The sequence below is a fragment of the Oncorhynchus tshawytscha genome, linkage group LG13 (genome assembly GCF_018296145.1).
Source record: "Oncorhynchus tshawytscha isolate Ot180627B linkage group LG13, Otsh_v2.0, whole genome shotgun sequence".
Taxonomy (NCBI): Eukaryota; Metazoa; Chordata; class Actinopteri; order Salmoniformes; family Salmonidae; genus Oncorhynchus; species Oncorhynchus tshawytscha.
In genome coordinates this window covers 2,624,042-2,637,594 of record NC_056441.1, presented here as the reverse complement: position 1 = coordinate 2,637,594, position 13,553 = coordinate 2,624,042, and the positions used below count along the sequence as shown (strand labels likewise).

The window sequence follows — 13,553 nt, the reverse complement described above, 5'->3', positions numbered from 1 at the left end:
TATATATATATATATAAGAACATTATGCCAGCTATTTGTGGGTGATTTAGTGTTGTGTAGGGTATTTGAGGATGATGTAGCTGTTTTGGCCGGGTTTCTTGCATGGAAGTGAAGAAGCTTTTAAAGGCTTTTAAAGGAGTTCATTAATATTATACACAGGCATTTAGCAGTCACATAACAGTTCTATTAGAGCAAGGAGAAAGATTTAGTGCTGCTTCCGGAACAAACATCATTCGCAGATCCGGGTGGGATACCTCTACCATCTGTTCTACTGGCCATCGTGCAGAGGTTAACCCTCCTGCTGTGTTCAAGGTCGAATTGGACCGATTTACAAGTTTTCTCTCTGAAAAAGTGTAGTTCATTTAATCTGATCGTCATCAGGTTTCATGACTTTGTCCACACGGGGCATCTGAACAAACAAAATATATTTTGATGATTTTCATTTCATTTTGGGTGTTTTATTTAACTTTTGTACACCTGTGTTGTTAACGGTTAAAAAATGACCAGTCATTAGAAATTAATGGGTGAGACTACAATTAGTCTATAAAATTGTGTTCAGGCACATGCCCATTCATCAGATGGACATACTTCCTATTCCAGACCCCCACATGCATGTGTGTTTGAGCACACACACACACACACACACACACACACACACACACACACACACACACACACACACACACACACACACACACACACACACACACACACACACACACACACACACACACACACACACTCACTCCCCTTCTTGACTTCCATGGCAACCCCCACGGCAACCTTTCAACAATAGAATCTTTCCCCGACAGGGACCACACCTTTTGGCATTCTCACAAACAATCGCAATATTGTTTCAATAATATATAGAACTTTCTCACAGCTCTGGTATATAAAGCTTTTTTGAGGCCTTGCTCACGATTCATTCTGCTGGGGCGGCAGGGTAGCCTAGTGGTTAGAGCGTTGGGCTAGTAACCGAAAGGTTGAAAGTTCATATCCCCAAGCTGACAAGGTACAAATCTGTCGTTCTGCCCATGAACAAGGCAGTTAACCCACTGTTCCATGCCGTCATTGAAAATAAGAATTTGTTCTTAACTGACTTGCCTAGTTAAATAAAGGTAAAATGACCAAACAATATACTGTATGTGAGGCTCTTGATCATATCTTTGATCATGACACTGGTGAGGAGGAGAGAGGCCAGACAACTGACAGTGACGATGCATTAGAGGAGGAAGTAGTCTGTGATAAATAGCACAATATGTTTCATCTGAGTATTTGTTGTAGTCAAAATAATCCATTATGCTTTTTTAAAACTCAAAAACGAGTTGTCAATCAAGCCTACAGGCCATAAATAGTTGTATGAGCTCAGGTCAATGAGGCCTACAGGACATAAATAGTTGTATGAGCTCAGGTCAATGAGGCCTACAGGCCATAAATAGTTGTATGAGGTCAGGTCAATGAGGCCTACAGGCCATAAATAGTTGTATCAGCTCAGGTCAATGAGGTCTACAGGACATTAATAGTTGTATGAGGTCAGGTTAATGAGGTCTACAGGACATTAATAGTTGTATGAGCTCAGGTTAATGAGGCCTACAGGACATTAATAGTTGTATGAGCTCAGGTTAATGAGGTCTACAGGACATTAATAGTTGTATGAGGTCAGGTTAATGAGGTCTACAGGACATTAATAGTTGTATGAGGTCAGGTTAATGAGGCCTACAGGACATAAATAGTTGTATGAGGTCAGGTTAATGAGGTCTACAGGACATTAATAGTTGTATGAGGTCAGGTCAATGAGGCCTACAGGACATAAATAGTTGTATGAGGTCAGGTTAATGAGGCCTACAGGACATTAATAGTTGTATGAGGTCAGGTCAATGAGGTCTACAGGACATTAATAGTTGTATGAGGTCAGGTTAATGAGGTCTACAGGACATTAATAGTTGTATGAGGTCAGGTTAATGAGGCCTACAGGACATTAATAGTTGTATGAGGTCAGGTCAATGAGGCCTACAGGACATAAATAGTTGTATGAGGTCAGGTTAATGAGGTCTACAGGACATTAATAGTTGTATGAGCTCAGGTTAATGAGGCCTACAGGACATTAATAGTTGTATGAGGTCAGGTCAATGAGGTCTACAGGACATTAATAGTTGTATGAGGTCAGGTCAATGAGGTCTACAGGACATTAATAGTTGTATGAGGTCAGGTTAATGAGGCCTACAGGACATTAATAGTTGTATGAGGTCAGGTCAATGAGGTCTACAGGACATTAATAGTTGTATGAGGTCAGGTTAATGAGGTCTACAGGACATAAATACATTGAAGTTCAAAACTTGTAATGTTCACAAGAACTGAAGTTGATAAAAGTATCTAACACAACATTAGGTGATAATATATATATATTATAATGGATTTATAATCAGCTATAATGGGGCGGTCATTTTAGACCGGGAACACAGAATGAATTAACATGAAACGAACACAACAGGAGGGTTAAGGAATAGACGGGATGAGCTCCGTTTGAGACCATCCTACCAAGGGGACAAATGTAATATCTTATAGCGCCTTTCTTCTGTGGACGAAGGAGAGGACCAAAGGGCAGCGTGTTTAATAAAGACCATAAACATGAACACTACAAAATACCAAAACAGTCCTATCTGGTGCCTAGACACAAAGACAGAAGACAACCACCCATAAAACCCAACACAAAACAGGCTACCTAAATATGGTTCCCAATCAGAGACAATGACTAACACCTGCCTCTGATTGAGAACCATATCAGGCCAAATATAGAAATGGGAAAACTAGACACACAACATAGAATGCCCACTCAGCTCACTTCCTGACCTACACTAAAACAAAGAAAACATAAAAGAACTATGGTCAGAACGTGACATATCTTATCTTTCACCGAGTCATGGCTGAACGACGACATGGACGTACATCTGGTTTTAGGTCCATCGTCAAGATAGAACATCTGCCTCCGGTAACAGTCCCAAGGTTTTGCTGAGGTAGAGTACGCCATGATAAGGTATTGACCACACTATTTACAAAGAGAGTATATCTCTATTTTTCATAGCTGTCTATTTACCACCACAGACCGATGCTGGCACTAAGACCACACTCAACGAGCTGTATAAGGCCATAAGAAAACAAGACAATTGTTATTCAGAAGCAGCGTTCCTAGTGTCCAGGGACTATAAACCTTTTCAACTTAAATCCGTTTTACCTCATTTCACATGTGCATTTCAATACTCTAGTCCACCTTTACTCCACACACAGAGATGCATACCAAGCAATCCCTCACCACCCATTTGGTGAATCTGACCGTAACTCTATCCTCCAGATTCCTGCTTACAAGCAAAAACTAAATCAGGAAGTACCAGTCTCGCTCAATATGGAAATGTTCAGATGACGCAGATGCTAAACTACAGGACTGTTTTGCTAGCACAGACTGGAATATGTTCCGGGATTCATCCGATGGCATTGAGGAGTTTACCAGATCAGTCACTGGCTTCATCAATAAGTGCATCACTGACATTGTCCCCACAGTGACCTTACGCACATATCCCAACCAGAAGCCATGGAATACAGGCAACATCCACACTGAGCTAAAGGGTAGATCTGCTACTTTCAAGATGGAACATTAATCTGGACACTTATAAGAAATCCCCGTTATGACCTCCAACAAGCAATCAAACAGGCAAACATTACTACAGGACTAAGATGGAATCTACACCAGTTCTGACACTCGTGGCAGGGCTTGCAAACTATCATGGATTACAAAGGGAAACCCAGCCATGAGCTGCCCAGTGACGCGACTCTACCAGACTAAATGCCTTCTATGCACTCTTTGAGGCAAGCAACACTGAAGCATGCATGAGAGCACCAGCTTTTTAAATGTTTTATATAACATTTGTTTAACTAGGCAAGTCAGTTCTTCTTAACAAATTCTTATTTACAATCATGGCCTACCAAAAGGCAAAGGGCCGCCTGCAGGGACGGGGGCTGGGATTAAAAATAAAAATATAGGACAAAACACACGTCACGACAAGAGAGACAACCACAACAGTACATAAAGAGTGACCTAAGACACCAAATAACATGGCAGTGACACATGACAACACAGCATGGTAGCAACACCACATGAGAACACATCTCACAGATCCTCTCCACATCACCTGGTAGGAGTGACCTGTCAGCTAGGATGCAATCCAAAAGTGTGCAGAACCTGAGACGCCCAGCCCTGAGAGAAGAGAATCTGACGGTTCACAGTGTCGAAGTAGCAGATAGATCTAGGAGGATGAGAACAGAGGAGAGAGAGTCAACTGCTTGACTGTTTGGAGTGCCTCAATGCCTCAATGACACAGAGAAGAGCGGTGGTGTGACCCGTATTGAAGCTCTGGTTAGAGTCAAGAAGATCGTTCTGAGAAAGTTGGGGAGACAGTTGGTCAGAGACGCTCAACTGTTTTGGAAAAAAGGGATGTCGTTTTTGACGCCAGAAGTTTCGTGTTCCTCCATTTTTTGCTGCAACCCTTCTAATTTATTGTTCATGATCACAATCCCCTCCAACTCACAGAGCAATGACCTCGTCTTTACTAGTGGCTCTCCTTATTGATCTCACTGCAACCCTAGGTCTCTGATCACTACTTGCATTTTCTGTCTCGCTTTCCTCCAACCATAACCACTCGGTCCTTATGATCCGTCACAATCTCTCTCTCTCACTCCCATTAATCACTTCTATCCTATAATTATTACAAATTATTAATTACTTATGATTGTTGGAGGAGATTGTGGGAGGAGATTGTGGGTAAGGGTGAGGTCAAAAGAGGCAAGGAGGGAAAAATAAATTATGTGTGTGCGCCGTGACAACCAGATACTCTCAGACTATGATCCATGTCTCCGTCAAGGCCCCAAAAAAGCCAAGGGACCAGACGTTCTTGGCCGCAGATCGACAGTTCCAAAATCTGCCAGAGACCTGGATTTCCACGTGCTGTGCGTGCAGGGTACAATAAATTAGAAGCAGCCAAGCGTCTGTAAAGTCTACAGGGAAAGGAGTGAACAGGTATAGAAAACACAGACATAGTTGCCAAAATTACCATTGAACACTGGAGACTCACATCTCCCTCACTAAGCACCAGCTGTCAGAGCAGTTTACAGATCACTGCACCTGTACATAGCCTATCTGTAAACAGCCCATCTATCTACCTACCTCTACCTACCTCATCCCCATACTGGTATTTATTTATTTTGCTCCTTTGCACCTCAGTATCTCTACCTGCACATTCATCTTCTGCCGATCTACCATTCCAGTGTTTAATTGATATATTGTAATTACTTCGCCACCATGGCCTATTTATTTCCTTATATATATTTCCCAAATAGATCCTTGACTCTTTCTACTGGAGTTGGGATAATATGGAAACTTTTGGATATCAGTGTAACAACAAGCGTTACAACCAGAAATACGACTTTCCCGAATTGGATCCTAATTGAACTAGAAGCTGCTTCAAGATGCAGATGGTAGAGAAGAAGTGGGCTTCTAGTCCGACTCAGCACACAATCCACCGCTTCGGAGTGGAGTATATTATATATATCGCAAATGTTCAGTCTGGACAATAAATAAATAAAATAGGCTCAGGGCTCAGGGATCTCTTTCCAGAGAGACATCAGGGACTGTAACATGTAACTCATGATTCCGTGAAACAGAGTATCTCCGGATATACTGTCCCCATCAATACAGCCAACTGGGTTCTCAGTGCATCGTACAGACAGGAATACAGAACTCTTCAAGGAAGAAGAAAGGTTTGTATGTTTCATGGTTAACTACTTCTGGTGTGATTGGGATAAATGTGCAGGAACTGGTCTGACCAATTGGAATCCCATGCTTAAATATTGTTTTGATCATGGACTGGGATATATTCCAGTTGTAACACAGACACAGTGAATGAGTTCATCAGGAATGGAAACCAATCCCATCTGGGCAAGAGGAATACCTATGTTCATTGACTATAGCTCAGCATTAAACACCATAGTACCCTCCAAGCTCATCAAGCTCAAGTGAGTACATCCCTAAGTGAAAATGTCTGTGCTCAGACCATACGCCGGTCTTCCAAAAGGAAGCCTCTTCTAAAGTTGATGCACAAGAAATCCCACAAACAGTTTGCTGAAGACAAGCAGACTAAGGACATGGATTACTGGAACCATGTCCTGTGGTCTGATGAGACCAAGATAAACTTATTTGGTTCAGATGGTGTCAAGCGTGTGTGGCGGCAACCAGATGAGGAGTACAAAGACAAGTGTGTCTTGCCTACAGTCAAGCATGGTGGTGGGAGTGTCATGGTCTGGGGCTGCATGAGTACTGCCGGTACTGGGGAGCAGTTCATTGAGGGAAACATGAATGCCAACATGTACTGTGTCATACTGAGGCAGAGCATGATCCCCTCCCTTCGGAGACTGGGCCGCAGGGCATTATTCCAACATGATAACGACCCCAAACACACCTCCAAGACGACCACTGCCTTGCTAAATAAGCTGAGGGTAAAGGTGATGGACTGGCCAAGCATGTCTCCAGACCTAAACCCTATTGAGCATCTGTGGGGCATTCTCAAACGGAAGGTGGAGGAGTGCAAGGTCTCTCACATCCACCAGCTCCGTGATGTCGTCATGGAGGAGTGTAAGAGGACTCCAGTGGCAACCTGTGAAGCTCTGGTGAACTTCATGCCCAAGAGGGTTAAGGCAGTGCTGGAAAATGATGGTGGCCACACAAAATATTGACACTTTGGGCCCAATTTGGACATTTTCACTTAGGGGTGTACTCACTTTTGTTTCCAGCGGTTTAGACATTAATGGCTGTGTGTTGAGTTATTTTGAGGGGACAGCAAATGTACACTGTTATACAAGCTGAACACTCACTACTTTACATTGTAGCAAAGTGTCATTTCTTCAGCGTTGTCACATGAAAAGATATACTCAAATATTTACAAAAATGTGAGGGGTGTACTCACTTTTGTGATACTGTATACACCTGTTCTGAAAGGCCCCAGAGTCTGCAACACCACCAAGCAAGCGGCACTATAAAGACCAAGGAGCCAAACAGGTCAGGGACAAAGTTGTGGAGAAGTACAGATCAGGGTTGGGTTATAAAACAATATCAGAAACTTTGAACAACCCACGGAGCACCATTAAATCCATTATTAAAAAATGGAAAGAATATGGCACCACAACAAACCTGCCAAGAGAGGGCCGTCCACCAACACTCACAGACCAGACAAGGAGGGCATTAATCAGAGAGGGCCGCCCAACAAAACTCACAGACCAGGCAAGGAGGGCATTAATCAGAGAGGGCCGCCCACTAAAACTCCCAGACCAGGCAAGGAGGGCATTAATCAGAGAGGGTCGCCCACTAACACTCACAGACCAGGCAAGGAGGGCATTAATCAGAGAGGGCCGCCCAACAAAACTCACAGACCAGGCAAGGAGGGCATTAATCAGAGAGGGTCGCCCACTAACACTCACAGACCAGGCAAGGAGGGCATTAATCAGAGAGGGGCGCCCACCAAAACTCACAGACCAGGCAAGGAGGGCATTAATCAGAGAGGGTCGCCCACCAACACTCACAGACCAGGCAAGGAGGGCATTAATCAGAGAGGGTCGCCCACTAACACTCACAGACCAGGCAAGGAGGGCATTAATCAGAGAGGGCCGCCCAACAAAACTCACAGACCAGGCAAGGAGGGCATTAATCAGAGAGGGTCGCCCACTAACACTCACAGACCAGGCAAGGAGGGCATTAATCAGAGAGGGCCGCCCACCAAAACTCACAGACCAGGCAAGGAGGGCATTAATCAGAGAGGGTCGCCCACCAACACTCACAGACCAGGCAAGGAGGGCATTAATCAGAGAGGGCCGCCCACCAAAACTCACAGACCAGGCAAAGAGGGAATTAATCAGAGAGGGCCGTCCACCAACACTCACAGACCAGGCAAGGAGGGCATTAATCAGAGAGGGCCGTCCACCAAAACTCACAGACCAGACAAGGAGGGCATTAATCAGAGAGGGCCGCCCACCAAAACTCACAGACCAGGCAAAGAGGGAATTAATCAGAGAGGGCCGTCCACCAACACTCACAGACCAGGCAAGGAGGGCATTAATCAGAGAGGGCCGCCCACCAAAACTCACAGACCAGACAAGGAGGGCATTAATCAGAGAGGGCCGCCCACCAACACTCACAGACCAGGCAAGGAGGGCATTAATCAGAGAGGCAGCAAAGAGACCAAAGATAAACCTGAAGGAGCTACAAAGATCCACAGCGGAGATTGGAGTATCTGTCCATGGGACAACGTTAAACCGTTTGCTCCACAGAGCTGGGATTTACGGAAGCAAACAGAATAAGATGAGCGATAGTAAAGGGAAAACGTGTATTTTACAGAACATTTTATTTAATCCTCACCAGGTAAATTAACTGAGAACTGCTCATTTACGACAACGACCTGGGGAATAGTTGTAGGGGACAGGAAGGGGGAATGAATGAGCCAATTGGAAGCTGGGGATCCAGGGTTTGATTGTTGCATTGCGTAAGATGTGTTGGACAAAACCCACTGAGTCGATGGTGGCTTCGAAAGCCATTTGGAGTGGGTCTGTGAACTTCTCCACGTGAATATTGAACTCATTAATGCCACACCAAACCCCAGCACCACATACTCCCGTCCAGACAGTGAAGTCACACAGCTGTCACCCTCAGACACCCACCATACCTCTCCTCCTCTCCTCCTCTCCACCCTATCTCTACCCCCTCCTCTCCCCTCTGTCTCTACCCCTCCTCTCCTCCTCTCCCCTCTGTCTCTACCCTCTCCTTCTCTGTCTATACCCTCTCCTCTCCTCCTCTCCTCCTCTCCACCCTGTCTCTACCCTCTCCTTCTCTGTCTATACCCTCTCCTCTCCTCCTCTCCTCCTCTCCACCCTGTCTACCCCCTCCTCTCCTCCTCTCCATGTCTCTACCCTCTCCTCCTCTCCACCCTGTCTCTAACCCTCCTCTTCTCCTCTCCCCCTGTCTCTACCCCTCCTCTCCTCCTCTCCACCCTGTCTCTACCCTCTCCTTCTCTGTCTATACCCTCTCCTCCCCTCCTCTCCTCCTCTCCGCCCTATCTCTACCCCCTCCTCTCCTCCTCTCCCCCTCCTCTGCCCCCTCCTCTCCTCCTCTCCACCCTATCTCTACCCCCTCCTCTCCTCCTCTCCCCTCTGTCTCTACCCCCTCCTCTCCTCCTCTCCACTCTATCTCTACCCCCTCCTCTCCTCCTCTCCCCCTGTCTCTACCCCTCCTCTCCTCCTCTCCCCCTCATCTCCTCCTCTGTCTCTACCCCCTCCTCTCCTCCTCTGTCTCTACCCCCTCTTCTCCTCCTCTCCCCCTGTCTCTACCCCTCCTCTCCTCCTCTCCCTGTCTCTCCCCTCTCCTCCTCTCCCCTCTGTCTCTACCCCTCTTCTCCTCCTCTCCCCTATCTCTACCCCCCTCCTCTCCTCCTCTCCCCTGTCTCTACCCCTCCTCTTCTCCTCTCCCCCTGTCTCTACCCTCTCCTCCTCTCCCCTTGTCTCTACCCCTCCTCTCCTCCTCTCCCCTGTCTCTCCCTCTCCTCCTCTCCCCTCTGTCTCTACCCTCTCCTTTCCTCCTCTTCATCCTGTCTCTACCCCCTCCTCTCCTCCTCTCCTCGTCTCGTCTCCCCCTGTCTATACCCTCTCCTCTCCTCCTCTTACTCCTCTCCACCCTGTCTACCCCCTCCTCTCCTCCTCTCCTCCTCTCCACCCTGTCTACCCCCTCCTCTCCATGTCTCTACCCTCTCCTCCTCTCCACCCTGTCTCTACCCTCTCCTCTCCCCCTCTCCACCCTGTCTCTACCCTCTCCTCTCCTCCTCTCTCCCCCTGTCTATACCCTCTCCTCTCCTCCTCTCCCCCTGTCTCTACCCTCTCCTCCTCTCCACTCTCCCTCATCCTCTCCTCTCCTCCTCTCCACTCTCTCTAGCCTCTCCTCCTCTCCACTCTGTCTCTCTGCCTATCCCTCCATCCCTCCCTCCCCCCTCCTCCCTTCCTCCATTCCTCTGTCTGGTGTCTGTCGTTCTCAGTGGTCCTGTGTTCTCTCATGATCCATCAATCTCTCCCTCCGGTGTTAAACTGACAACAGTGTTTGTGTTTCCCAGAGGTGCTGTGTTCTTGCCATCCATCTCTCTCTCTCTCTCCCTCCATACCTTCCTCTTCTCCATCATCTTTTCCCAGTGCTACAGGGGCCAGCAGGAAGCAGCCTTCTGATGAACCCACTATTTGTTTCCTGTGTTTGTGATGGATGGATGGATGGATTAATGAATGGATGGATGGATGGATTAATGAATGGATGGATGGATGAATGGGATGGATGGATGGATGGATGGATGGATGGATGGATTAATGAATGGATGGATGGATGAATGGGATGGATGGATGAATGGATTGATGGGTGGATGGATGGGTGTTTTGGGAGGAGAAAGGATTGATGGATGGATGGATGGATGGATCGATGGATAGATGGTTGGGTGGGTGGGTGAATGGATGGGTGTTTTGGGAGGAGAAAGGATTGATGGATGGATGGATGGATGGATGGATGGGTGGGGGTGGGTGGGTGGGTGGGTGGGTGGGTGGGTAGGTAGGTGAATGGATGGATGGATGGATGGATGGATGGATGGATGGATGGATGGATGGAAGGATGGATGGAAGGAAGGAAGGATGGATGGATGGATGGATGGATGGATGGGTGTATGGATGGATGAATGTATGTATGGATGGATGGATGGGTGTTTTGGGAGGAGAAAGGATTGATGGATGGATGGGTGTTTTGGGAGGAGAAAGGATTGATGGATGAATGGATGGATAGATTAATGGATGGATGGGTGGATGGATGGATGGATGGATGGATGAATGGATGGATGGATGAATGTATGGATGGATGAATGGATGGATGTATGGATGGATGAATGGATGGATGAATGGATGGATGGGTGGATGGATGAATGTATGGATGGATGAATGGATGGATGAATGAATGGATGGATGAATGGATGGATGGATGGATGGATGGATGGATGGATGAATGGATGGATGAATGTATGGATGGATGAATGGATGGATGGATGAATGGATGGGTGTTTTGGGAGGAGAAAGGATTGATGGATGGATTGATTGATGGATGGATGGGTGTTTTGGGAGGAGAAAGGATGATGGATGAATGGATGGATGGATGGATGGATGGATGAATGGATGGATGAATGGATGGATGGATGAATGGATGGATGGATGAATGGATGATGGATGGATGAATGGATGGATGAATGAATGAATGGATGGATGGATGGATGGATGGAAGGATGAATGGATGGATGGATGGATGGATGGGGGGGTGAATGGATGGATGGATGGATGAATGGATGGATGGATGGATGAATGGATGGATGGGTGGGTGAATGGATGGATGAATGTATGGATGGATGAATGGATGGGTGTTTTGGGAGGAGAAAGTATGGATGAATGGATGGATGGGAGTTTTGGGAGGAGAAAGGATTGATGGATGGGTGGGTGTTTTGGGAGGAGAAAGGTTTGATGAATGGATGGATGGGAGTTTTGGGAGGAGAAAGGATTGATGGATGGGTGGGTGTTTTGGGAGGAGAAAGGATTGATGGATGGATGGGTTGATGGATGGATGGGTGTTGTGGGAGGAGAAAGGATGATGGATGAATGGATGGATGGGTGTTTTGGGAGGAGAATGGATGGGTGGATGAATGAAAGGATGGATGGATGGATTGATGAATGGATGGATGAATGGATGGATGGTGGCTAATTTCCTCCCAGTGAAAGGTGTAAACAGCTTCCCTGCCTCATACAGCCCATATGTACAGCCATATGTACAGCCCATATGTACAGTATGTTGAAGTGTGTGTGTGTGTTCCAGCTTGTATACACACACATTAGCTCTTCTTAAAGCTCCTCCTATCTGACCCGCTCCCTCTGACCCCCTCCCTCTGACCCCTTCCCTCTGACCCCCTCCCTCTGACCCTTTCCCTCTAAACCCCTCCCTCTGACCCCTTCCCTCTGACCCCCTCCCTCTAACCCCCTCACTCTGACCCCTTCCCTCTGACCCCCTCCTTCTGACCCCTTCCCTCTGACCCCTTCCCTCTGACCCCCTCCTTCTGACCCCTTCCCTCTGACCCCCTCCCTCTGACCCCTTCCCTCTGACCCCTTCCCTCTGACCCCCTCCTTCTGACCCCTTCCCTCTGACCCCCTCCCTCTGACCCTTTCCCTCTAACCCCCTCCCTCTGACCCCCTCCCTCTGACCCCTTCCCTCTGACCCCCTCCTTCTGACCCCTTCCCTCTGACCCCCTCCCTCTGACCCTTTCCCTCTAACCCCTCCCTCTGACCCCCTCCTTCTGACCCCTTCCCTCTGACCCCCTCCCTCTAACCCCTTCCCTCTAACCCCCTCCCTCTGACCCCTTCCCTCTGACCCCCTCCTTCTGACCCCTTCCCTCTGACCCCCTCCCTCTAACCCCTTCCCTCTAACCCCCTCCCTCTGACCCCTTCCCTCTGACCCCTCCTTCTGACCCCTTCCCTCTGACCCCCTCCCTCTAACCCCTTCCCTCTAACCCCCTCCCTCTGTCCTCTAGTTGTGAACTGCACAGATCCCGGTCATGTGGAGGACAGCGTCAGACAGGTGACGTCTGAAGGCCCTGGTCGTTACAGCTTCCAGACCGCCGTGTCCTACCGCTGTAACCCTGGTTACTACCTACTGGGAACCAGCACTCTGTCCTGCCAGGGAGACGGCACCTGGGACAGAACACTGCCCAAGTGTCTGTGTGAGTACCAGACACACACACCATTAACACACACACACCATTAACACACACACACCATTAACACACACACACCATTAACACACACACACCATTAACACACACACACCATTAACACACACACACCATTAACACACACACACCATTAACACACACACACCATTAACACACACACACAATGTGATATTAACACACACACACACCATTAACACACACACACCATTAACACACACACACCATTAACACACACACACCATTACACACACACACACCATTAACACACACACACCATTAACACACACACACCATTAACACACACACACCATTAACACACACACACCATTAACACACACACACCATTAACACACACACACCATTAACACACACACACCATTAACACACACACACCATTAACACACACACACCATTAACACACACACACACTGGAAGAACAGGTAAACCAGGTATATTTACTAGGCTTGTTCAGGTAGAACAGGTAAACCAGGTATATTTACTAGAAAATAGGAAATGTCCACACAGAAATTGTAACATTGGTCAGAATCTTTCTATGTTCTCTTCTGATTGGTCAATTTCTCTCTCTCCTCTCCTGTGATTGGTTAGTGGTGTTGTGCGACCGTCCCAGCATGCCCCCTTACGCCCAGATCTCCGGTGACCGTCGGACGGTGG

General features: G+C 47.4%; 1 protein-coding gene across 1 annotated transcript in view; it reads left to right on the top strand.

The window, feature by feature from the left end:
• The window catches only part of LOC112220687 (CUB and sushi domain-containing protein 2-like), a 927,456-nt gene that overhangs the window by 858,081 nt on the left and 55,822 nt on the right, over positions 1-13,553 (top strand). The window contains 2 exon segments of the mRNA XM_042295064.1: positions 12,681-12,869; positions 13,488-13,553. The exon segment at positions 13,488-13,553 is cut by the window's right edge and continues 108 nt beyond it. Coding sequence (XP_042150998.1) covers positions 12,681-12,869; positions 13,488-13,553 — 255 coding nt within the window.